This window comes from Ictalurus furcatus, chromosome 5 (genome assembly GCF_023375685.1).
Source record: "Ictalurus furcatus strain D&B chromosome 5, Billie_1.0, whole genome shotgun sequence".
Taxonomy (NCBI): domain Eukaryota; kingdom Metazoa; phylum Chordata; class Actinopteri; order Siluriformes; family Ictaluridae; genus Ictalurus; species Ictalurus furcatus.
In genome coordinates, this window is record NC_071259.1 from 27,942,107 (window position 1) to 27,970,086 (window position 27,980).

Here is a 27,980-nt window from a genome sequence, read left to right on the forward strand (position 1 = left end):
CTTTCCCGTCTCGTTCTCGTTCTCCCGTTGTCTTTATGTCTTAATATAATGCTTTCATCCCTTATTTCTCCCTTCACACCCTGTAGTCCTGCTGATTTCACTGAGCTTAGCCATGCTTCATGAGGCCTCCCTGAATGAAAGCGTGCATTTTAAAAAGCGGGTTAAAAAGATGGCGTCCCCTCTGGGCTGTTCCTCTTCTGCCTGCTGATTCATTATGCTACAGAGAGCTTCGGTTAAGACACTCGGCATCTTAATAGCATTGAAATGAGCTACGGTGCCACAGGAGGCCATGATGGCCCATGTTCTGCCGCTGCTGCTGGCTGTGTGATATATCTCTCTGGTAATACTATATTGGTTTCTTACATAAGCATTGCACAGCCGATTTGGATCCTGGATCTTAGGACGTGGCAGATTGGGGCACAGTGGTACGGCTGGAGACCCTGTCTCACCACAAAACTGTCAGCGATCTCTTGTGCCAGAGCTTGCTCTCCCTCTGCTCTCATGCTTATTTGGTTTTGCTCCCTCGTTCCCTGCCGTGTCTGCGCTGTGCTCCCAAAATCCAATTGAGTTTTTCTGTATGAGACTCATTCTGCTGACAGGCATGTTTACTGCCCTTTTTCCTCTTCCTTCCCTCTTTTTCCCCTCCAGCTATTCTACTCTCTCCTCTTCTCTGTCAGCCCCCTTGTGTATCTGTTGAAGCTCATTTTTTTTTTTGAAGTTTCATGTTCGTGCACTTTACTATTGTTTACTTTCCGAAAATGCAGCAGCCAGCAATTGTGAATGACCTTCATAATATTTCACACCCAATTGTATGAGGCACAATGTGTGACATTTTTGCCACAACGTGTTAATACACACACTGGGAATGTTTCCGGCATCTAATATACAAGATTCAGAGAAGGTGGGAAAAAAGCCAGTGAATATTTCTAGTGAATAGTTACTGTATTTTTATTTATCTTTGCCTGTGTGTTGTAGACAAGTATGTATTTATTTACATACTTACATACAGTACTCACGTACTGACTGAAATTTCATACTGAGTCCAAAATCTTGAGTGGGTTTTTTTTTTTCACGGAACATTAAAGGTTAGACAAATAAGAAAGCCACGATCATAAACAATGTGTATATCATTAAAAACTTTAAGCGGACATGTTCCTGGAAAGACCTCTTACGGGATTTGTCATTTAACAAATCTCAAATACAATGCATTTGGTGGAATTTAGTGCCTCAGGATGAATCTACAGCGGTAGATTAATTTCCCAGCAATTGTTGTAGTCTCGCCCAAGCAACTCATGCATTAATCTTCCCAGAATTTTCACCCTGGCTTGTGTTCACACTTACCCCCTTCCCAAATAATTGGCAGTAATTTTCGGAGTCATTTTGGCAGAGTATAAGGGGCGTTAATGTTCTCTGCTTGCCCTAGCCTCTGACAGCTGGATTCCAGCGTACACCTGTAGAGGGAATCAAACACAAGACACACTCCATCATAAATGCTCCACCGTCACACCCAGTGGCCAGTGTGAAGTATTGTCCGCAAATTTGCCTCGGGGAATGTTTGCGCTTTCATGTTCTTGTTTCCCTTTTCACAGACTCTACTGTGCTCTTTTTTTTTCTGGCTGGTGTATTGTTTAATAACGAGTGTGTGGCTGATTTGCTCCCTTCAGGCATCCTACCTAGGGCAAAATACACCTGCACACCTGGATGGTATAGTACAGACTGGAAGAGATAAATAGGCATTTACTCTGATAAAATGTCCTGAACACCAACGCTGATGAATAATTTCAGAACATTATGGATAATTAGTATATGTTAGTAATATATTAATAATGCCTCTTTCTAGTGTTATCAGATATTAAGTCACATTATACGATAAATTTGTATTGAAAGGCTCAATGCTGATCTTTCTCCTATGGATAACACTAGGAAGATCCATTTCCTTTAATGGTCTCCAGTTTAAATGCGATCTTAAATACAAAATAAAATTACATTACATGATATTAAGGTCAGCGGTAGCTCTGTGGCAGGTCTTGGATACCTAGGAATAACAATTAATAAAAAAGAATTTGACTAATTTTATACAGTGGATGAATTACATTGTACGTTGTACATTGTTTGTGTCCTGTTATGGGCTGCGAAAGCTTCTGATTGGAGTAGAAACTGATTAATAAAATGTATGAATGGTGGGGTTGTAGGCAGTCCTTGACTTGGACTTGGGGGCATTTGTACTTGGACTTGTCTTGGTCTTGCACATCAGACGTGTTAAGTATGGTCTAGGTCTGGACTGAGAGCTCTAAGCATAATGCTTGTGTTGTCTTTTCTTTCACAAGTTTGACAAGACATAAATCCTTCTTCTAGAAAACAGCCTTATCATTGCTGCAATGCATGAATGAAGCTAAATAGTTGAATTAAATTGCTTGGCCTCAAACAGTTCTTGATGGTTTTTCACTCTCAGTCTTGACTTAGTCTTGCCTTCATTTGGACTTAAAACTTGACTTGGCTTTGCTTGGCTTGAAACACAGGCTGAAGCCGAATATCCCTACTGGCTTACTACACAGTAGGTGAAAAACAGTTTGTGAACCCTTTAGAATTTTCTATATATCGGAATAAATATGACCTAAAACAACTTAAAAAGTCCTAAAAGTAGACAAAAAGAACCCAATTAAACAAATTAGACAAAAATATTATACTTGGTCATTTAATAGATCCAATAGTACATATCTGTGAGTGGCCAAAGTATGTGAACCTGTAGGATTAGCAGTTTCATTTGAAGGTGAAATTAGAGTTAGGTGTTTTCAATCCATGTAGAAAGGAAAACACTGCATTCCAGCATAAGAACCTTATCTCATCTGTGAAACATGGTGGTGGTAGTATCATGGTTTGGGGCCTGTTTTGCTGCATCTGGGCTGGGATGACTTGCCATCATTGATGGAACGATGAATTATACCAGCGAATTATAAAGGAAAATGTCAGGACATCTGTCCATGAACTGAATCTCAAAAGAAAGTGGGTGATGCAGCAAGACAACAATCCTAAGCACACAAGTCTTTCTACCAAAGAATGGTTAAAGAAGAATAAAGTTAATGTTTTGGAATGGCCAAGTCAAAGTCCTGACCTTAATCCAAAAGAAATGTTGTGGAAGGACCTCAAGCAAGCAGTTCATGTGAGGAAACCCACCAACATCCCAGAGTTGAAGCTGTTCTGTACTGAGGAACGGGCTAAAATTCCTCCAAGCCGATGTGCAGGACTGATCAACAGTTACCGGAAACTTTTAGTCGCAGTTATTGCTGCACAAGGGGGTCACACCAGATACTGAAAACAAAGCTTCACATACTTTTGTCCACTAATCGTAGGGTTGGTGGTTCGATTCCCGTCCCACATGACTCCACATGCCGAAGTGCCCTTGGGCAAGACACTGAACCCCAAGTTGCTCTCGGTGGCAAGTTAGCGCCTTGCACGGCAGCTCTGCTGCCATTGGTGTGTGTGTGAATGGGTGAATGAGAACCCGTGTAAAGCGCTATATAAGTGTTCCATTTACATGACCAAGTATAATATTTTGTTTTATTTGTCTAATCGTGTTCTCTTTATTTACTTTTAGGACTTTTGTGTAAGTCCGATGATGTTTTAAATCATATTTATGTAGAAATATAAAAATGTTTATAGGGTTCACAAACTTTCAAGCACCACTATATGTCTGAATTCTCAGCATTCATAAAACAGTAGGTGAGAAATACCCAGATGACCTACTGCTTCCACCGAGAGTCTGTAGTATGGAAGTAACGGACACCACGCTATCCCATAAGGCATTGGAACTGGTGCGGAAGAGCTGTCAGAATCAAAATGAGCAGAAGGCAGAGCGTCGGCTCTTTTTAAGTTGTAGGTCACATGACAACGCCAACATGGCGATGTAATACGTCTAGATTCTATTCAAGCTTTTTTGCCAAACCTTTTTTTTTTTTTTTCCAAAGTCTCCATGGTGCTTGCAAACACATATTTAAAAAAAAAAAAAAAAGTGTGTCAACACCTCACTTGCAGGATTGTAGGTGTAAATTAAGTGAATGCTAAACACTGTTCACACTTTTATTGAATATCCTGCCTTAGTGAGATCCCGCCTGTTTTTGGTTTGACAGTGTCACGTGAGGGAACAGGCAGACAGATGCAAATGCAGGTACACATGTTCATTAAGATCTAGATATGAATCCTTAAAAATGCACACAAATGCCATTTGTCTTGCTGAGCGAAACTTGTTTCTGCTGACACTCGGCTCACACACTTCCACAACAAAACTTCAGCAGATTCAGACATCTTTGCATCTCCGGCGCCAAATGGGATCGAGACTTTCACTCTGTCTAGATAGCTATTCCAATCTAGCTTTTGTCTTGATCCCCGATTTCTGTCTCTGCTTACAGAGAGGGAGATCTTGGTACACGGTATGTGCTTTGAGCTTTTTCGTTTCCTTTGTTTAAATTCATAGCCTTTGAGTATTGTTCCTGGATTCGCATGGATGGATTTATCCTTAGCCCTGAACCACCCGTTCAAATGCTGACAGGACGGCCACCGCGCTTGTGTCAGGCTCCGTCACTGCTAGAAAGACAACCGAAGCAGAGACATCCTTTATTGTTTTCTTCAGCCGGGAAAAATGAGACAGATAGCCGACCTAATTACAACATCTGCCTCCTGATTTGCATACAGTTGAGAACATGGTGGCAAACAATCTGCAGTGCATGCGTTGAAAATGTTCAATTCTTGAAAAACGGGAGGGAAATATGAAGCTAGAAGTGGCTGAGATGTGGAGAGTGTGTGTAGTATGTATTATGGGTGGAAAAAAAAACAACAATTTATTTTGGAAAGAGCTGTCACTCAGTTATCGGGAGTACAGAAACCCGGTATCAAAGGAGGTGAGAGCTGGGTGTGTGTTTAGATGTGTCACTGCTGCAGGAGGTGTGTGCATAGTTGACGTGTGAGTGATAGCGGGTAGTAGCTGTGTGTATGTGTTTAGTAGCTGTGTGTGTATTTATACACTAAGACGTCGTCTCTTTCCTCTCCTCCTCTCTTGTGTAACACGGTGAGAGGAACATCTACGCACACAAGACCTGTTTCCCAAAAGTTCTCCCATGAGTACCACACCGTCTCCTGACACGCAGATGAAGTACTGTGATTAAAAATTAATGACCCAGTTGCGTTGCATGGAAAGAAAAGGAGAGCGGAGCTGAGTGTCAGGACGCTCCGCTGCAAAACATCTACATGCTTTTTATTTTGTTTAAAAAAAAGGAACAGCTTTATTTATTAACACTCACACGTAATTTAGAGCATACTGTATCAGCAGAATTAAGTAGAGTGCAGAACAAAGGCCAACTAGCTTACAGGGTCTTACATAATTCATTTGTTTTCATATTATATTTGCTGAATTGTGTATTTATTAATGAGCTTTGATAATGGAAAATAATTAGACACCTTCATACACGCCAAAATCATTAAGGGATAGCCGACGATTTACCTGCGTATTTTTAACCTTGCTGTGTTTATAGATGAACCATCCAAAAAGTACACTTTTTACTTAATCTTTAAACGTAAAATGTTCATTTTTTTTTCTCCTTTTAGTGTTAAATATTTTTTGTATTTTTTAATAAATAAAAATGTTTAAATATATATATATATAAAAAAAATCCATTTATTTTTGTAGACATTATACATACACCGATTAGCCATAACCACTTGTCTTAATATAGTGTAGGTCCTCCATGGTGCCATCTCTTCCCCAGGTAAGTGACACACATGCACTCGGCGGTCCACGTGACGTAAAAGAAAACGTGATTCATCAGACCAGGCCAGCTTCTTCCATTGCTCCATTACCATTAACAGCTCTGATGCTCACATGCCCATTGTTTGTGCTTTCAGTGGTGTACAGGGGTCAGCATGGGCACTCTGACTGTCTGCAGCTACGCAGCCTCATACACAGCAGGCTGTGATGCATTGTGTGTTCTGACACCTTTCTATCATAGCATCATAGCCATTCTGTGCTACAGTAGCTCCTCTGTGGGATCGGACCAGACGGGCTAGTCTTCACTCCACATGCGCATCAGTGAGCCTTGGGTGCACATGACCCTGTCGCCGGTTCACCGGTTGTCCATCCTTGGACCACTTTTCATAGGTACTAACCAATGCATACCGGGAACCCCCCACAAGCCCTGACGTTTTGGAGATGCTCTGACCTAATCGTCCATCCATCATAATTCGGCCCTTGTTAAAGCTGCTCAGGTCCTTACGCTTGCCCATTTTTCCTGCTTCCAGCACATCAACTTTGAGAACTGTCTGTTCACTCTCTGCTTAAATAAATATATCCCACCCCTTGACAAGTGCCACTGTAACGAAATAACCAGTGTTATTCACGTCACCTCTCAGTGGTTTTAATGTTATGGCTGACCTGTGTCATATCGAATTGTTTTTTTTTTGTTTTTTTTTGAAAAATGCAATACTGCTGCATTGCAGGGAAATTGTTAGCAATCGTATATATCGCGATATGATATATAGCTAATCATATAGTTTATTATAGGAACGTCTTCGAGAATCCTGTTATGATATTTTTGTCATATCGCCCACCCCTGCTCCCATCGCGTGCAAGGGTTTTAAGTGGTAAAATTCTGTTTTTCTCCAGCAATACCGCCACCTCTGTGGATGCTGAACCTAGAGTATCACTTTTAAACAAAGTATTACGTTTACTTTAGTTTACTTCGTGTTACTTTTGCTTGTTAAATTAGGTCGTTGTTAAGATGCATTTAAAAAAAAAAAAAAAAAAAAAAAACACACTTCAGAATCGGTTTTTAAATTCAGCAGCTATACTTCCGCACACGGAGGACGAGTGGGAAATAACCAGCCTGTCAGTCACCTCTTAAGTGTGGCAGAATGTGCAGCTTCTTCTTTCTAGTGGCAGACAAGGGTAAACTGAGGTAAACTGAGGAGATGTGAGAATACAAGACACTGTCAGCTGGGAGCTACTGCAAACAGTAGGCTTAGCCTGGATTAATAAACAAAACCACTAATGCTGCAGCCTCGTTGTTTGTTAGCTATATCTATCATGGTTTAGTCCAAGTTCGAATCTTACACAGGTTCAAACATTTAAACAGTCAGTGTTTAGGATTGATTTCCGTATTGGAACAAACATCGCCTTATTGTTTCAACAACTTTGTGTCCACAGTAGCCTCAGATACCTGTTCTTGGCTGACAGGAGTGGAACCCAATGTAAAGAGTGCTACTATAGACGTCCTGTCGGCTCCTCATTCTCTTCTGATCTCTCTCATCAAGGTGTTTCAGACTGCAGACCCTCCACTCACAGGATGTTTTTTTGTTTTGTCTTCTGTTGTAGCTCATCTGCCTCAGGGTTCTGCAGTACGTGTTGTGCATGCTGTGATGCTTTTCTGCTCATCACGGTTATAAAGAGTGGTCATTTGAATTAACATAACGATGTGGCTATTAAAAATGCGCGTCGACGGACACGGGATCTTATGATTTCATGCGGAATCACGTGGAATCACGTCACTGAGATCACAAGTCACTGAGATCACACTTTTCCCCCATTCTGATGTTTGATTGGAAAATAAACTGAAGCGCTTGACCTGTTTCTGCAGGATTTTATGCGTTGTGCTGCTGCCACATGATTGCCTGATTGGATAATTGGACGAATGAGTGTGTGTTCGTGTGTGCCTATAGATGTTCTAAAAGGTTAGTGAATTAAACAGCGTTTTGTGTTATCTGTATAGCTGCTTTGATGCTGTGTTGATTTGTATTTATTGTAAGCTGTAACTTGCTACGTGAACTTTCATATATAAGCCAGCCAGAGCAAGGAGTATGTTTCTATGGTGATTGTTAAGGACACCAGCAAACATACGTGAATCTAGCAATATATATATATATGTGTGAATAGAACTGACTGTTCAGGTGATGCCTAATATATCCCACCTTACATTATATCCCAAGATCATCAGTTATTCACTTCACCTGTCAGTGTTTTTTTCATTCATGCAGTTACCTAATCAGCCAATCATGTGGCAGCAGTGCAATGCAAAAAAAAAAACAAAACATGCAGATACAAGTCAAGAGCTCCAGTTCATTTTCACATCAGAATGGGGACAAATTGTGATCTCTGTGATTTTAACCGTGGCATGGTTGTTGCTACCAGATAGGCTGATTTGTGTATTTCAGAAACTGCTGATCCCCTGGGATTTTCCCACACACAACAGTCTCCAGAGTTCACACAGAATAGTGAGACAGACAAACAAAAAAAATGTCCTGTGAGCAGAGGGTCTGCAGGCTGAAACACCTTGTTGATGAGAGGTCGGAGGAAAATGGCCAGATTCGTTCAAGCTACCAGGATGTCTATAGTAACTGTGGTCAGCATAAAAGCATCTCAGCCTGCACAGCACATTAAACCTTGAGGTGGATGGGCTACAACAGCAGAAGACCACATCAGGTTCCAGTCCTCTCAGCCAAGTACAGGAATCTGAGGCTATCATGGGTACAGGCTCATGGACACTGGACACTTGAAGACTGGAAATAGACTAGGTGTCCATGATTAGATAACTGCATGAATGAACAGATTTACAGGTGTTCCTATTAATGTCATACTCTACATTAGATTTGAAAAGGACATTACTTCATAGTTTTATTACTCTATAATTCTTCATTCCACCAAAAATCGTCGGTTTTAGTGATGCAGCTTGAGATGTGCTTGCGTGCTGTTCAGTGCTGTGGATCTGCTGCGAATCATGGATATTGTGAAAATGTTCAGCAATAGTGTAGGCCTTCTGCAGGCCATTTTACTGTTAATTTTTCCATGTTCACGTCCGCCAAATAAAACGAGGCCGCAGGCCGGATTTGGTCCACAGAGCTTGCGTTTGACACGTGATTTAGCCTGATTTCATATGTCAGCTCCATATGAAATTGGAACTAAAAATATTCAATTCAGTGTGTTTTTGCTGTTCGGTCTGTCATGAAAAAGATAGGGCTGGAAGCTCAGAGGAATTTTTAGCTCATAAACTTGACAAAACTGAGAATATTAAAGGCTAAAAGGTTGGTGTTTGGTTTTGCGGAGTATTATATAGACTATAGTGAATAGGGAAAAGAAAGCAGCGTGTCTAGGAAAAGAGTCAGCGCTTAGAGGCATCAAAAAATAAATCAGGGTCTGCAGAGAGGGCATTGAAAGATATGAGTTTCCAAGAATGTCCTGTACAGCTCAGAACATGCTTAAACACCCAATTAAACCTTGGTATTTTATGTTCGGTAAGGCTTGGGATTTTTGAAGCAGGTGGCTAAATTACGTCTCCAGATAGTTCTTCATCTCAGACACTCATTTCTATGTCTAAATCTGTACTTAATAGTTAAGGAATACGTGTTCTGACGTGAAGCAGAGTTACTGTGACCACCCTGTTGATCATTTTCCAATAACAGCACATCCTGAAGTGTTTCACTCCTCGTACGCCACATCAGCTTTCCAATACTGCGCTTTTTATCTATTTATAGTCTAATGTTGTAGAGCATCTTCAAAACATTTGCTTCCTATTGTGACCTATAATACAGCAACTATAAACATATATTCCTTTACCAGCCTCTCTTTTTTCTCTCTCTTGAAAAAGAATAACTCGTCTGTCCCAAAGACTTTAGCGGCAAACTTAACGACTGTTAAAAAGTGCTGACACTGGAGACTCCTTCCATAAATGTGATATAAATAACTAACATATCAACTTCACCATATCAACATTCAATTCAATTCAATTCAATTTTATTGGTATAGCGCTTTTTACAATGGACATTGTCTCAAAACTGCTTTACTGAAACATATAAACACAGGATACAGTGTTAAATGTGTGAATTTATACCTATTGAGCGAGCCGGTGATCACGATGGCGAGGAAAAACTCCCTAAGGTGATATGAGGAAGAAACCTTGAGAGGAACCAGACTCAGAAGGGAACCCGTCCTCATCTGGGTAACAACGGATAGTGTGAAAGTAAAGGAAAGTTCATTATGGTTTAATATGAAGTCTGTTTGTTGAACTAGTCCACTGTTCACTAAAGGACACTTGACTGCAAAATTGTATGCAGTAATTGCAGTCCTAAGGCCATCGCAGCAACCGTAGTCCCAGCAACCACAGTGAGAACGTCCATGTGGAATTGAGGTCCACAACCATTTCCATGGTACTTCAAGCGGTCTCATCCTCAGCAATCTCCAGGTTATAGCCTCCAGTTGATGAGATCTCCATCCAGAGGTAGGGCATCAGGATGGGTCAGGCAGGTCCGGAGAGCAGAAAGGGTCAGGATCACTGGCATCTCCATAAAATCATGTGTAGCTCGACAGAAGGAGAGAGAGGGAGAGGGAGGTAACAACGTTAATGTTTGTCTTTGTTAAATAACACATTTTTTTTTAATTCTGCAGTTTTTAGCTGTCGATTATAGATTATGTCCAGCATGTACAACCCTACGAATGAACTGTTACTATAGAAACAATAAAGACTTCGAATAATTTGAATTAAAGCTGGAATTACTGTCAGAGCTGCATGTCGTTGACTTGCAAGGACAGTTTTAAAACTTTCCAGAAACAGCTTATGAAATGCCAACACTTCCTGTTTAGCAGTAAATGGCTCAAGTTTGCAAACATGAGGTAACTGCTTTCCATGTTATGGACGACTTAATTAGTAAGTGACATATGACCAGTCAGTAATTATCGCTTTGCATATTCACAGTTCCCATGACGGCAAAGTTTCTAAAGATTACAATACGAGTATTTATAAAGAAACTTGTGCCTGCCCTATAAACCAGGCCATTACACCAGCTGATGATTCAGATGAATCAGTCATTTCTGCTTTGCACTGGCACTGAGGGCACATTAGTGCACCTCTGGGGTGAAGCAGCTATCCACCATGAACAAATCATCCATTTGCTCAGTGCAGAAACCATTAGGGTGGGGTTTATGCTTGATGAGTCGCATAGATATGCTCGCCTGCAGGTCACGCCCTACCACGTTTATCCTCTACATGATAAGAGTCGATATAGCTGTCGTATTATTCTAACACAGTTTCTACTTTCTCTCTCACACAGGACTTTGAGACATCAAAAAAAAAGAGAAAAGAATCATCACTGTCTCGCTGTCTTCACCCATTTGGAACCTCATTTTATTAACCCCGTTTCCAGTGCCATTTCTTTTTGAGTTTGAGTTAATTTGAAATCGATCTGGCATCTCCTCCGGTGTGAATCACACGGCAAGAAATGTGCTGCGAGACAGTGTGAAAGTATTAACTTCAGCGAGAGAGAGATTCAGAAATCCCTTCTTCCCTAAAGGCAGTCTTGTTATTAATTCCGCAATTTTATGCTAATAATTACCGGGCTCTTTCGGGCATTTCTCGAGCATTTCTCCTGTGCACAATATGTTGTTTTTTGGAGTGAGAAGCTCTGCAGTTAGCAAATCCTGGACCCCTGCAGATGGAGCGCACTCATCTGTGAAGCCAGAGTGAGGAATATTAAATTTAAAAACTTTCTGCAGTTGGAGTAGAGGTATTGATCTCGAGAGCTGACTCAAGTTGTTTGGAGTGCTGCCTTGCTTTCTTTCTTCATCCTAACCGAATAAGTCACTTGAAGCTCTGAGAAGAACCAAGAAGGCCATCTGGTCCTTTTTATGGGTCATCAACTGCGTTATGATGAAATGACAAGGTCCGGCTTCACAAAAGTGTGAAAGTTTCAAAACTGCTAGAATGCTTCCGGGGAAACATAGTCAAGGGGGTATTTGATTATAGCTATACGCTTGTTTGACTGGTCATTTGCAAAAAAAAACCCAAATATTTATATCTAATGTGTCCAGTTGCTGGAAAGTTCAGGAATAAAAAGCTCTACGGCTTGAGAAAACAGCCAAAAATATTGTTGCACACGCTAAATACGGAGGCAGATGTTTAGATAATTGGATTATGTTCATAAAAGAACTCAGCAGTGAATTTATTTTACAGTTAAAAGAATCCCTGGCCGCGTTTGAGAACCCTGTTTGTTTGTTTGGATTATATATTGGAACGTTCTGGTGATGGTAAAGTGACATTTTGAAATTCTATCTCCTAAACAAGTAACAATGTGCCATCATCTACAGACAAATTATTATTATTATTTCTTTTACATGCTGTTATTCACCCCTTATACAGTACGATATGTGTCTCAGCAGCACCGAGGTCTACTTTCTTCTCTAGATCAGGCCCCAGGTGCAACCATGAAAACTAAGCAGGATGAATACGTATTGAGTATAGGTTTTCCAAGAATTGAGAGAGCAGTTATGATCTAATAAATGACAAATATAAAATGGCCAGTCATAGCCATAGTCATAGGAGGAAAAACAGACAATGTCCATGTAAGTATAGTCAACAAAAATATCAGACTACCAATATCAGGAATGCCAGGTATGAGTATAACTAGTAAAATCTACGGGCCAAAAATTCATGATATCCATCAAACACGTACTTCTTGAAATCGATTTAAAATGAGAACACTGTGTTGACAGACAACACACACCGTTGCGGCAAAAATATGCTTGTTAAAGAAGAACTTTTGACAGTGACATGGTCGTGTATCAAAAGAGACATTCAGACATTCAGAGCGAGGCTTCAGTCGTTCACGTCCATGTTGTCGATGACGGACAAGAAACTAATCATGGTTGTCAGTTCACATCCAGAGCTATACGATACTAGCAATCATTTCCGCCTGCTTCCACCGTTTAAGTGTGGTTTGAATCGTCTGCGATCAAGGAGACATCAAACGGGACACTGTTCCAAAGCTTAGCAAATGCAAAGTCCACCTTCATCCAAGTGTGTACCCAAACGTCTTTGATTACAGGATTACAGGCCTCACACTCTTTAAGGGACTAACAGTTCTAAATACGCTGTTTCACCATGTAAAATCTGGTCTTTGGGTTATATGTAGCGCATCCTACCAAATTCTAAACTTTACAATTAGCAAACAAGTAAAGCGTTATTACTCGGTATACTTAGCCTTTCCAACAAAACAAGCCGCTAATAACTAAATCTGGTTAACATGCAACGAAAGCATATTCAATGACAAGCCCCAATCTAGTAGAAGATATGCTGAGATGTGGAAAACGGATATATTGGTCCAGGTGTTGGAGCATCCAGACTTCAACCCATCCTATCTTAATTAAGCTTGTCTAAAGACAATCTGCCTCGTTTATCAAACAAGATATGAATGAATTTATTCATAAATATTCATAGGAGCATTTACATAAGAAATGTCTTACTCATGAAAATCCAGTTAGTTTGGAGGAAAAGCTTTCCTACAAGAGCTCCTGAGTTTGTGTAAATGTACATATAAGGAGACTCCCTGATGTTAATGCCGATATTGTATAATTAATGATGTATTACTACAATTTTAAGGTATATGCTGTATGGATTACGTTGTCAAGATTCAATTGCGTATTTGTTTTAGTTATACGCACAAATTTAGTAAATAGTTTGAAAATCAGACGTTTCTTATTAATGACTTGAAACGTAGGGCTGGGTGATAATATCGATATAATAACAATGTTGTGATAAATGATTACGCGATAAACTTTTCTGAGATATCGTTGGTATGGTGATGTATTTTTTTTATACGTTTTTAATAATTAAAAATTAAACGGCACTGAATGGATGCTGTTGATTTGACATAATGTTTTGTTTTTTGTTTTTTTTTTACTTAATCTTTGTAGACATTAAAGAAAAGTATCGTCAGAGACAGTTTCGGGGTTTTTTTTTTTTGGTGTATTTTACTACTGTTTTGCCAACAGTTTGTTAGCTTATCTATTGTCATATGCATCGTGTATTGTAGAAATATCCGCAAGTATCGTGATAGGATTTTTTTTTTGTCATATCGCCCAGCCCTTCTTGAAAGGATACAGTCCAAAAGAAATCCATAAATGGAGACAAATAAGACTAGCTATTGAATTCAGACAAAAGAAATGGCACCCTGCAAAAGGGTACAGAGTTAGTGTGTGTCTATATTAGCTGACTTGCTGCAGTGGATGAGCTGTGTTATTGGAAAACTGAACACACAGTGCTCATTTAATTAGGTATTTTCTTGTTTTCAGCTCTTGCTTTTTACGGAGTTTTATGGATGTCAAAATGTAAATCAGCTGTGCTTTGAACACGCTTGGTAATTCACAAGTGATTGGCATTTTTCTTTATACGCATGTGAGTATGAAGAAAATCAGCACTCCTTTGAAAATATGATGCGGATTTTTACTTCCAATGAATTTATTTAAGCACAACTTTACTAAAAGTTTACTAAAAGTACCGTTACGTTCCCTCATACAACGTCTGACATGACCTCACTCTTGCTTTTGTAGGTCTGAAGCGGATTCATGCCCTGACCATTCAGGCTAATTATGAGCTGAGGATTGACCTGGAGGACTTTGAGAACAGCACTTCCTTTGCGCAGTATGGATCCTTTGGCGTGGGATTGTTCTCCGTCGACGCGGATGAAGACGGCTACCCGTTGAGCATAGCGGACTACTCAGGAACCGCCGGTAGGTTCTTTCTTTGTCCTGAGAACTTTAGTATCCAGCAGATATGGTGAGGACTCCGTAACCCAGCATGAATCTTTTAGATTCATGGGGAAGGAGGAACCCTTTCACAGGTGCATTATACTGAAATGCTTTATGGAGTGTAAAATTCTGTCTATTCTAAAGACACATGCTGTACAAAAGAGCTGCACACTATCCAGCCTTTTTCCTCTAGTGAAAAAAATAGGCTGACATTTGTTTGGTATGCTGTAATTCTAAGGAAATGACTGCAGTAAAAAGTGGATTTTCTTTTTTCGGAATTTGACGGACAGGGCAAGCAAAACATGACATATGGGCCTAAATGGAGTTCAGAAAAAATTAGTTTTAAGACTGGTTGAGATTTTTGGTGTGGTGGTTACTCAGTGTTTAAAACATTGGACTTCTGATTGGAAAGCCATGAGTTCAAATCCCAGCACCTCCAAGGTGCTACTACCGAGCCCTTGAGCAAGGCCCTTAACCCTCAACTGTTCAGCTGTATAAGTGAGATAAATGTAAGTCACTCTGGATAAGTGTGTCTGCCAAATGCAATCTAGCATCCCCAAATATGCTAGATTTGCCTGTTGACTATATTTTCTCTTTGCTACATTAATGCGTCACAATTTCAAGTTGGAAACGTATAAAAGTTGACATTTTCAATTTGACTGATCAAAAACGAGACATGAAGTTTTACACCTCGGTATAGACTGTGCTTTATCTGCACTGTCCTCAAGTCCTCTAACTAACGTTAATTGGGTTTCTGCTTCGACCTCTTCTGGGTTCCTCGCTTTCGTCTCGAGCCTAACACACTGATCTGACCTTCAGAGCACAGAAAAGAGCAGTGATAATGAAGCATCACAACGCATAAAGTAAATAGTATTTCAAGAAAGCAGACAGTTCATTATTATGGGAGTCATAAATAAACACTCCATTAACATAAATCAGGGAGAGAAGACTGCTTACACTCTGCTCTAATTAACCAGGATGCCTACAGGTTTCTGAATCAAAACATTCATAATGCAGCAATTCCCGTCTTTAATATTTAAAAGCTAGGTCATATCAGCCTTCTCGTCGTCTCCGATTGTGTTTTTCTTTTTCTAAACGTAGTTTTCCTCGCCACAGCAATCTAGTGCTGGAATTTACTCTCCTTTACTTATAATGAAATAGCAGCGAACAAGCCAGTCGATGATCCTCATGTTTATCTCATGTCTCCTCCATCTGTATATATGTCTATTAATGAGCAATTCTATCTCCGTCTGCGTAATTCTAACTAGCTGCATATTATAAAAGAACCATCTTGATGCATGAGGGAGTTCTTCACTTAACAGCAGGATTCACTTAACTTCACTTAACTTCAAAGCTTCAGTTCAGGAAGAGCTCCAAGCAGAAAACACACGCCCGCACACACACACACACACACACACACACACACACACAAATGTAAACTATATGTGACTAATAAATGAACACACATAAGATGTAAGGATTATAGTGAATGAAGGCTGGATTATGGAATGCGATCTTACACAACAGCGCAGATTCTCAAATCTGTTCATTAATTTTCCATAACAGAAACTCTAACAGTAGTGCCGGCTCTGATGTAAAACGCATGTTTATATTTATTCGCTTGTTCTAATATGATATCGTTTCTACAGTAACGGCTAAATCACAGGGACTTTACTGGTAGACGCTCCGTGTAATCTAAGCCTAGTAATAAACGGAATAAGAAGGTGTTGTTATTTGACACAGAAAATCGTATGAAGGTTTTTAGGATTTTTGGAAGGAGTCTCCAGTGTCAGCACTTTGTCAGAGCTCAAGCTGTTTTCTGGACAGAGGACCTTGAGTTTACCCGTTTATTGGTAACATGACAAACTAATTTGATAATAAACTGATTTTTTAAAACAAGTAAGACCTTTTATTTGCCAGTTAATGAAAACTGTAATCATTGCTACAATGATGTTCTATTTAAGCAATAATGCATGAGAAAGAGTGTGGTTATAGTGATTATCAACACAGCTGTAATTCGGCCGTAGGCATGAGTGCAGACAGGGGCTCTGTAATGGGCGGGAAGATTAGGACGATTTAGGCCCTGGACAGGCAGGGGGCTCAGCAGAACCCCATACTTTCCTGTATGATTTTGGTATTTAAATGGCCTCTTTGCACAATAATCTATTAAGAAGCACGCTATAATGAATGACCTCAGACTGTGCCGAGTGCATGTGTGCGTCCCCTTAAGACGTTCGTGGATTATACAGAAATGCGGCACTTCACAGTTGCGAGTCATTACATGCATTAAGTAGGTGGCAAGAGATGGTGCAGACAAAATCGGGATAGCAAAAGAGGAAAGAAAAACATGAAAAATAGGATAGAGCAAGACGAGGATGACAGCTAGTCACCCAGTTTTTCAAAAAAAATAAGGTGATTTATGTTCCCTGTTTTGTGCTATGATTCTGAAGCTAGCCCGTCTGAAGCTGTTATAATTAACTTCAAATAGAAAAAAGACGTTCAAAACAGGACAGAAAAGCACCAAGCGACAGTAAAACGAGACCAGTGTTGTATATATTCAAGTTTTCCGAAGCCTTGCAGCAGCTTTCTGTGAGGAATCGATCGGGATTTAATGTAATCATATCAATCTGCTTTAATTGTCCCGATTGAATTTATGAGAGAAGTGTTGTAATGATGTCCGATTCAGGAGTGAATCGTTTGCTTGAGTCGGTTCATTTCAATGAATTGGAGAATCCTGTTGATGAAAACCAGTCTGAATGATTGATTCACGAATAGAACCGAATTGATTCTCGAGTTCAACTCACTGATTCAGTGATCCTGTCACTGTTTTAGTTCATTTTAGTTCATGTTTGAGTACAATGGGGTAATAATTACTTGTACTGTATATATAGTTATTTGTATATATTTATGAATGCATAATTTCAGTTAAAGTAATAAACTGTTAAAATTTTGTTCTTTATAGTCTCCTACTGAATATGCAATAATTGTTATGCTTATTGATAATGATTGTTTATACACATGGCAGTAAGAAAAGATAATTGGGGGGTGGGGGTGGAGGCTTGGGGCCTGGAGTACAAATTAGCCAGGGGGCCCAGAAACCCTTGCGGCACCCCTGAGTGCCGTAGTTAATTACAACCGTGCCGATATTCAGTATAACAGCACAATTGCGATATTGCTTTTATACAACAGTTCTACAAACAAGACATTAATATCGAGTAAGTGACATTTCGGACACAATATGGCCCAAATGTTCTGTTTATTTTTGCTCTGCTAGCAGAAATAGATCCCCAAGGAGCTACACTCACTTTATAAGAAGCTAGCTCACATTGATCTGTACATTCCCGTTAAAGATGCTTCGGGTAAAATCGGTGTCCCTTCCTTCTTCTAATCATCATCTGATGAGCTTTCATATAATAAGTTAAAAATTTAATTCCTGAAAGGTATAGTTTGCTATGTCCACTGATGTTGTCGCTAACTTTACTGTAGTAACTGTTTCCAACTAGAAGAAGTAGAATTGCATGTGGCAAACAAAAAAATAATAAAATAAATAAAAATTGAATGATCTAATAGAATTGGCTATATTTTTTAGCGCTTCAAAACGTTGTGGATCCAATAGCAGGTTTTTTCCCCCATTCTTTCTCTGACTTTCTGAGATTAAAACAACTGCAAACTCATTTTCGGACCTACTGCTCGCCTTCTTCAAAAATCCGTGAAGTAAAATGATTGCACTTCCTCTGCGAAAAAGGTTTCTCAGACGCCATTGTGCATCAAATTGTATGTGTTCGTTGCTACCTTTTCAAATGAATAAAATGCATCCATTTTGGTGTGCAGTGGTCTTAAGTCTGGAGGGTGTCTACACCATTACCCGCTACGTTGTGCGAGTGAAACAGGTTCATAGGCTCTGAAAAAGAAAAAAAGAAAAAAAAAGAAGAAGAAGAAGAAGAAAAAAACAGAAACCCATGAAATGCAATTTTTCTGAAAAGCAGATTGAGGTTACGTTTGGGGTGAAAAAGTTCTGTATCCTCGACAACCTAAATAATAGTGTGTCCAACAAATGGAACTCTGCTCCACAGAGTCCAGACATCACCAAAATGAGAAAGCCAAGTTTGGACAGGAGGTTTAAGATTTGGGGTGAATAGCAGGCAGAGTTAAGTTTCCCATAATCCTCCTTGGATTACTGTTTAGAAAGATGTACTAGTGCATGGGTAATTACGTGGTGGGAAATCAGGTATTAATTGATTTCTAATACAATAGGAAGTGGAAGAAGTTTAGTCAAAGGGCCTCTAATGAAGACATACTTGGATCAAACACTAGCATCTACCATTATTATCAACCATTTGAGTACTTCACTTGACTTAACCTTAAACACTTTGGAATTCACACGGGTGTTAGACGCCATGCGATGGTTTTAACGCCTTTCGACGATGCTTGTCCGAGTAACAGATCGAATGTGAATTAACATTTTTCTGGTGGAAAAGATCGATCCAGAAGGAGAAAGGCTGTAAATATGCGCATTTCCTTATGATAGCAGCTACGTCCAATTCCGAACACTTTATCCAGGTGAACTTTGTCCTTTGAGTTCACAAGCTTCAGTCTTTTGAACAAATAGAAAAAAATCAAGAGAGCATGGCTGTGGGCTATAATCAGTAAAAGCCCGGGACTGAAAGTGCTGTGTATTATTTGTTCTGATAGCATGGAGCCACTGACATGCACTAGGGCTTTTGTGGTAAAATTCAGATTTTTCTGCCTGCCTGCCTGCCATGATTTTCTTGCTGACACTTCTGTTGTATAAGCATGCATAATCCTCCTCTAATGTATTCGTCGAGCGCTTTTTTTTTTTTTTCTGAATAAGTGTACGAGTAATGAGTAATTTGAATTTTATTCCTCCATTAAGGTGCTTTAGCTTTGAAACCTGTTCAATGTACGAGCACAAAGTCCTTTACGGTAACGCGCTGCATCACCAACAAATGTTTTGGAAAAGATGATTGAATGTATGAGTAGAATATTCCAGTATGAAATTATACACATTTGTTATGCTTTGAAGCGCACTGCGGCGTGAATATACACCTGTAGACATAGCGGCGTTTTTTGCGGAGAATTCCACCCAAATTATAACCACTTCATTCTCCCAAACATGGAGGCAGATTCATTCCTGGTTTAAGTTCTAGCTACTTGTGTACTCTTTGGACTGGACAAGCATGTCTGGAAGCATGTCTGTAAAGTAGTGTTGCTGCAGGACATCTGTAATGATCATGTAATTAGTATGATTCGCACAGAATACGCAATCTCGAGATAAGTCTTCAAAATGTACACATACTCGTCACATGGAAAGTTCCTTGTGTTCTATATTAGGGATGGGCATTTTGGTCATTTACAGTCGTCTACTGATTCTTGTATTTTTATTATATTGGGTTTTTTTTTTTACTCGACGAGTACTTGGAAGAACTACATTGTTGTCTATGTTCACATACTGTATGTATCTCGGACATTATAATAATGTTTGTTACAAAAAAGTACAAAAGAAATTAATTAGCATATGTTCCGGGCTGATCATTTGATGTTAAACTTGTGAAAATGGCTAAAAACAAATGCATATGGCTCCATAGTACCAACACTTTACAGTGTCACGATAACCGTCTTTTGACAGTGCCTCACCTGTCAAAGTTTAATGACTGGGCAGGTGATGTGAAGCTGTGGCCCGAGGTTAGCTACACTGATATAATTAAGTTCTTCGGTTTCTCTGAAAGCGTTGATGGCGAAGAACTGTGAAATTACAAAAGCACAGACGTGTATAATTACCTGCATAGCAGTAAAATAGGCCAGGCTTGGGTCACTCGCTTTCGCCGCTTGGTAACAGCTGGGCGTTTATATATCCCCATTACAGCTCCAGAACTTCGGAGGGATTTTGGTCCACAAAATGATCAGAGCACACATAAGCATTCTTCAGAAAGGTACTTTAACTTCAACACTGCAAGCCATGCTCATTTTTTAATGCAAGGCATGCGCCGTCTTACACTGAAATTCTTTTCAGGTTTGCTGGTGCTCAAAATGAGTATTTTCCAGGAATTCGTAAAAAGTTTATTGCTGTTGTTTTTGCAGCCAACGACAGCACAGCTTGACCCGGAGCTCATTTTCATTCTTACTAAAATCACAGTTTCTGTTTAAGTAATTCAGTCGTTCTCTTTAGCCGGTTTTAATAAGGGCTCCTATTCGTAGTTTTCACATGATGTCACATTCTTATAGGAACGCCCACCTGGAGGGCAAAACATAGGAGGGCTTTCTTCCACTGCCCGTCAGTTTGTTTGTTTGTTTTTTTTTTTTTTTACCAGATTTGTTTAGCCAAAATGCCAGATAGCTATTGTTCAGTCAGATGCACTAACAGTTTAAACAGCAGGAAAGGTTTATCTGACATTGAAAAATTTTTCTTGATTGGATTTATGTCATTAGATATTGTGTTAACCACCCTGTCCAGGGTGTACCCCGCCTTGTGCCCGATGCTTCCTGGTATAGGCTCCAGGTTTCCCCGTGACCCTGAAGAAAGGATAAGCAGTATAGAAGATGGATGGATGGATGGATGGATGGATATTGTGTTAACCTAACCAAAATATTACTGCCTTAGAACGCAGACTACAGCGAATCTGAAACTAACGTTAGCTAATTAGCACTCACTTTTGCTCTGACACTGAAGAATTTCTTGTCCTTCACGTCCCAAACGGCAGCATTATTGACCCATCCAGATCCAAACACACACTGCAAAATATAAAACTGCATACTGTAAATTTTATTTCCTAAACTTGTATGATATATATGACGTCACTACATTGTTCACCATGAAACATGGATTAGATTTAAACCAAACGTGCCCTGAAGAATATTTTAATTAGACACAGTTTAGCTGACCAGGTTTAGTTCACATGGTCTCTCTGACCCACATTCCTGATCACTTTAACCTTAATCAAATTACTGCCACCATTTATAAATCTACCACAAATATAAGATTTTTTTTTTCTTCTTCTACTAATTTCAAGCTTGAAATAGTCTGGTTTTATTGTCAGATAATGTTGTTCATTTTAAGCATTTATTGCTGGAAAGAACCAAAATGATCTTCCAATTGAATAAAGCTTAAAATGAGTAAAAAAAAAATGTTTTGAAATAGGTTTAATGATCTAATATATGGTTTCTTGTGGTTTTATAATAGGAAATACTAGATACATTAGACGATGTTCAAGAGATTTTCACTTGGTTGAGATGTCAGGTTTTTGTAGTGTAAACACAGTATATATTTTATTGTTCTGTGCTTTAAACTTGGTTTCGATGAGAGCCATGGAAAAGAAGAATTCCTGGAGTAAAGGAAATGCACAAAACCTCTTTTCCCCACATGTAATGAAAATATTTACTAAAATGTCAATTCAAATGGTATATATTTTGCCTGGGGTTCTTTCTACTGGTCATTTTATAGATGTATGGCTTAATATTTCCAGATGAATGTATGTGGATAGCCTGTAAAAATGACTCACTTGACAAATTCAGATGGGACAGAAATCTCAAGGATACTATGGTAATGATTATGTTACCCCACTTCCCCATGTAAATCTAATCCAATCTGAATAGGGCAGGGGTGTCCAATCTTATCCGGAAAGGGCCGGCATGGGTGCAGATTTTCATTCCAACCAAGCAGAAGCCAAACCTGAGTCTCTTGATAGCCAAGATCAACTGCTTAAACACGTGGAATCAGGTGTGGGTCCTGCTTGATTGGAATGAAAACCCGCACCCACACCGGACCTTTGCGGATAAGATTGGACACCCCTGGACTAGGGCTTAAGGTTAACTGCTTTGATTAATGGCAGGATCGCAAAAGATATGATCTTACATCGAATGTCCTGGTTCTAAGTTTTGAGGAGTTAAACCTGAAAATCCGCACCATCTATCTGTGAACTTAGGTTATTATAGGACATATTTCACTCATTGTATAGACCTCAGATGTTAATGGAAACCCTTCACACTCTAACATTCACTTGTTTTTCATTCATTGGTGTCATCATTCTGGTCATTCATCACCTCACTAAACACACTGATGAGTTCTCGAGGCACATGAGAAGGATTTATGGCATGTAACTCTTCTTTATGATATGGCATAACTATATCGCTACGATCTCCTTTGCTGCAGTTAAAGAGCCAGCATGAGCCACAGTGCTGCAGTAAAGCCTGATTTTATCAGCACGGTCTGAGAGCCGCGATTAGTTTAGAATAGATGAGGCCGAACACTCACAGCCACATTACATTCTTGAGATTTGCAGTCCATCACTCTGCTTAAAAAGGGCACATTAAGCAGCTGGGTTGCTTCGTTGCTCTTTTTCCCCCTCTCTCCTGTCCTGCATTGCTGTGCCGATTCATCTTTTGCACTTCTGTTCTACTCTATTGTAACATTCTTGGGTAGGAATTACTAGAGCCTACAGCCAAAGCTTGTGATTTAGATTCATTCATACCTGCATTTGTTAAACTTACAAGCTAATTAATGATATTTTAGCGATTATGTACAACAAAAATGAACAGCCCAATGAGAATAAAATGTCTGTCATGATAAATTACACTCAATATAGTTTTTACAGTTTAATCAGTCTCAGTTATTCAAAGTAATTGAACTGCATGATGGGAAGTAATGAGACATAGCGATTCAGTGATTTTTCTAGGCTTCCCACATTATTTCTACCTTTTCTCCCCCCCCTTGACAACACTACAGTCAAGTCCAGAATTACCGGCACCCTTACTCTTGAGAAAATTATTCCTTCCAGCTTATTATTATGGAGGTGGTGTCTCACAGCTGATCACAGTACTGCAATTTTGAAACATTGGGTTCCTTTTTGCCTCCAATGCCATCTGTTTAATATAAGACAAGGAAAACATGAGGAAACACAAAACATCTTTTAAAATGAAAATGTAATTTATTGAACGAAAAAGCTTATGCAACACCATTAATTGCCCCCTAAACTTAATAACTTGTGTTGCCAAATTAAGCAGCAGTAACTGCGACATGTTTGATGGCTGGAGCTCAGTCTTTCATATCGCTGTGAAAGAATTTTGGCCCACTCTTCTTTGAGGAATTGCTTTAATTCAGCCATATTAAAAGGCCTTTTGAGCATGAACTACCCATTTAAGGTCCTGCTAGAGTATCTCAATGCGGTTCAAGTCAAGACATTCCTAATATTCCGATATAAACCCGATTAAGATGATACTCTGATTAAGAAACTAGCATGTAAACAGCGATTATTGATGACCTTAATCTGTCTAGAGTCATACTCGAAGTAAACACTAATCGAATTAAGACGTGTGGAGTACTCCTGTTTTACTCGCATTATCGACGTGTATTACAGACATGTACACACTTTAATCACACTATTAACGTCGTGTGAGAGTTTTCACCGCATTTTGCGACAGGACACGTACACACACGGCAGCGCTCAACCGTTTTACGGCAAACAAGAGAGCACGGCTGCATCCGAAACCCTGTACTTACCTACTGTATAGGGTGAAATACACATATCTGAGCTACTATATAGATGGTAAGTACGCAGTTTCAGACGCAGCCCACGGCTTCAAGCAGTCGTGTATTTGCACGTAGAGCATGACAAATAATTAACTGCACTTGAAGCGTTCGTAAAATTCTAAATTAAATATATACGGTCCCATAACGAAGACGAACTGTATGTCGATACGTGAAATTCTGGAGGGACGTCGGACGGCGTGGCGCGGTGACGTAATGACGTGTGCCGTTAATCACGCCATGTTCTATAACATGTAAAACAGGAACATGAAAGGAGTATTCTAAAAGCGACTCATGTAAACACCTTAATCACAATATTGTTTTATTCAGAATAAGGTCAGTAATTAGATTACTGCTGTCCATGTAAACGTAGTCACTGACTACGTAATCTAATTACATAGTAATCTCAGTAATCTTAATCTGTGATTAAGGTGTTTACATGTCTGTAATGCACGTCGATAATGCGACTAAAGCAGGAATACTCCACACGTCTTAATTCAATTTGTGTTTACTTCGAGTATGACTTTAATTGGATTAAAGTCATAAAAAACTGCTGTTTACATACTTGTTTCTTAATCAGAGTATCGTCTTAATCGGGTTAATATTGGATTATTGTTGTCCGTGTAAACGTACTGATTGACTAGGCCATGCCAAAACTTTAATTTTGTTTGAGGTGGAGTTGCACTTGAGCTTCAGATTGTTGTCTTGCGAAATAACCCAATTGCACTTGAGCTTCAGATCACGGACTGATGACTGGACATTCTCCTTCAGGGTTTTCTAGTAGAGAGCAGAATTCATGGTTTGATGAGCCTTGTTTTGAGAGATGAGCCTTTCTGTTCCTCTTGGTTAGCAGTGGTTTTCGCCTTGCAATTCTCACATGGACACTATTTTTGTCCGGCTTCTTTCTGATACTGGAATCATGAACAATGGCATGATCTGAGGTAAGCAAGGCCTGCAGTTTCTTGGGTGTTTGTTAGGGTTTTCGCTGACTTCCTGGATGAGTTGTCGATGCACTCTTGGAGGAATTTTGGTAGGCCATCTACTTCTGGAAAGATCCAAGTTTTCTCCATTTGGAGATAAAAGCACTCACTTTTTTTTTTTTTTTTTTTTTGCTGGGAGTCCTAGCACCTTAGAGATGGCTTTGTACCCCTATCCAGACTGATATCTCTAACTTTATTTCAAATCTCTACCGGAATTTCTTTTAATCGCAGCAAAGTGTGCTGCTTGTTGAGACCTTTCAGCTTACTTCACATTGCTGGAAAGGTTTCTGATCAGAATCAGAATCATTTTATTCACCGTGTACACTGACATGTATTAGGAATTTTCCTCGATGTCTGTTCACAACACGATGTATTCAACACACACATCTCAGACAACACAATGCAATTGTATTTAATCTAAGTTTAGATTCAACAGGGCTGTCGTTAATCAAACGCGGGTGTGTTTTTAAAAAATGTAGCCTAATTATCAGTTAAATTTGGTTAATTGTTTGATAATTTGATTGTTTGTAGCACACAGGGCCAGTTGCTGTTGGATAACATTGTATCCTTCCATGAATGAAATGATCATTTAAAATCTTGGTTGTCTTTGTCTTATATTCATTTTGTTTGAAGATCTGACACAAATGTGCAAAAATTTAAGAAATCAGGAAGGAGAAAATACTTTTTCATGACACTGTACATGAATCTATACATCATCTTAATCCATTCCTGGCGACTTTAAAACTGAAACAGATGTGCGCAGTCTCAATTTTATACCACAGGGAAACTGAACATGGTTAAAGGCAATGTAAGTTCCTGAAAAGCAATTTTTAAAGAAATTGCATTTGTTGTATGTCCTTCAGTGTTTTTTTTTACTTAGAGAAAGAGGACATTTTTTTTTTTGGAAACATACTATTATTTAAAAATGTTTTTCTTTAAAGGAAAGTGTAAGACTGTTTTATTGTCATTTCTCAGCACTACAATATACATTGGAATGAAATGTTTTAGTTTTTTTTTCAGGTTTGTGGTACAATCCATAAAAAAAACAGAGCAGCATGGTACACAGAACTACATAAGGTGCAAATACACGTCAATGTGAGACAAGTGAACAATAAATTGCAGTAAATACACGGCACAGTGCACGCTATCTAGACAGGAGAGGAGAACTGTACTGGATGGAAGAACCAGTGCAAACAGTTGTCTTTGTAGGCTCTACACTAGAGGTCATTAAACCGTGGGCTGCGAGTGAGGCATGCAAAGCAAAATATAAAATAATAATAATAAATTTCAGACCTGGCAACATTTATGAATCTTGCGCAAGAGCTCTGCATTTTATGATCAGAGTAGGATAAGAGTTCCTAGTTTTTTTTTTTGTTTGTTTTTGTTAAATTATCAACAGCAGATGATGATTCAGGCGTTTTGAACTCTCTGATATTCACTGACACTATTTGGAAGCCCCACTCCTTCCTCCTCATGTCTCACATTCAGAATGTTTAGTCCAGTGCTCATGGTTGAGAAGTGAGGGAAAAGTGGGGAAGGTTTTGAATATACCTCTTGTTCACTATCATGCAGCTGGGTAAAAAAACCAAAAAAAAGACCCAACAGTAAAAAGCGTCTCCGTATGGCATATTAAAGTGCAGATGTGAAGTGATGGTGGTAGTAGGGTGGGTGTTGGGAAGGGTTTGATTAGACCATGTGGGTGCTGGGAGGCAGCAGTGTATTGATTAATCTGACTGCCTCAGGATAGAAGCGGTTGCCGAGTTGGTAATTCGATTCTGTTCAATTCAATTCGGATTTATTTATTGTCGTATAAACAGTACAGCATAACGAAACACTGTCTCACTGCTCTCTCTGGTGAGATATACATTGTAAACACTACAGGACATTGTAAAGACTATTTCAGGATAGGACAGTGTAGACAAAAAAGACTGTGACAAGTCACAGTTTATATATATATATATATATATATATATATATATATATATATATATATATATATATATATATATGACAGTAGTAGACAGTAAGGCATACCAATATGGAGCTAAATAATTCCTCCATTATAGTAATTCTCTTGAAAGGTGCCAATAATTCTGAAATTGACTCCGAGACACAGTTTCACAGAGTAATCCTGCCTGTCTCTTTTGCTTTAGGTGACTCATTGCTCAAACATAACGGCATGAAGTTCACTACAAAGGACAAGGACAACGATCACTCGGAGAACAACTGCGCGTCCTTCTACCACGGAGCCTGGTGGTACCGGAACTGCCACATGTCCAACCTGAATGGACAGTACCTGCGCGGCCAGCACTCGTCCTACGCCGACGGCATCGAGTGGTACTCATGGACTGGTTTGCAGTACTCCCTTAAATTCACGGAGATGAAAATCAGGCCTACATGCGAGCAAAACGAATGAGTGAAGCACAAGAGGATCTTCAGCATGTAGGTGTTAGAGACACTAGCTACAGAAATGTACGAGGACTCCGTGACCATGTATTCTCCTCCTGTTTTGCGTAGTTCTGTTTCCAAACCCTTTTTCCATCGTCCACCAATTCCAGTCGTAGTGTAGTGTTAGTGATGAAGCGCACTCTAGCTGGTTACTTCTCTGTATATTATGAAACCATGCAGTCAGTTTTGTCTTAAGGTTATTGTTGACGAAATGTATAACAAAAAAGAAAGCAACAACAAAAAAAAGACTTCCTGTGTAATTTAGTAAGGATTTGTCTCGACTTTTGTTTTAAAAAGCAAATGATTATCCCTGTTCTCAGAAAGATTATATTATGTACAGAAGATGTTTTTTTGTTTGTTTGTTTTTTTAAAAAAAAAATCATTTTATTCCATCATCAAGCTTTGGTAACTCCTGAAAGCGGAGTATCTCAGCTACTTGAGCCTGCAGGAAAGC

General features: G+C 39.3%; 1 protein-coding gene across 2 annotated transcripts in view; it reads left to right on the plus strand.

Annotated features, from left to right (window-relative positions):
- LOC128608122 (fibrinogen C domain-containing protein 1-like) overlaps positions 1–27,537 on the plus strand; it is a 92,261-nt gene extending 64,724 nt beyond the window's left edge. For both annotated transcript variants that reach the window (XM_053625581.1, XM_053625582.1), the window contains 2 exons: positions 14,360–14,539; positions 27,232–27,537. In XM_053625581.1, coding sequence (XP_053481556.1) covers positions 14,360–14,539; positions 27,232–27,494 — 443 coding nt within the window. In that variant the 3' untranslated portion in view covers positions 27,495–27,537. The remainder of the gene's footprint in view (positions 1–14,359; positions 14,540–27,231) is intronic.
- Positions 27,538–27,980: the final 443 nt, after the last annotated feature.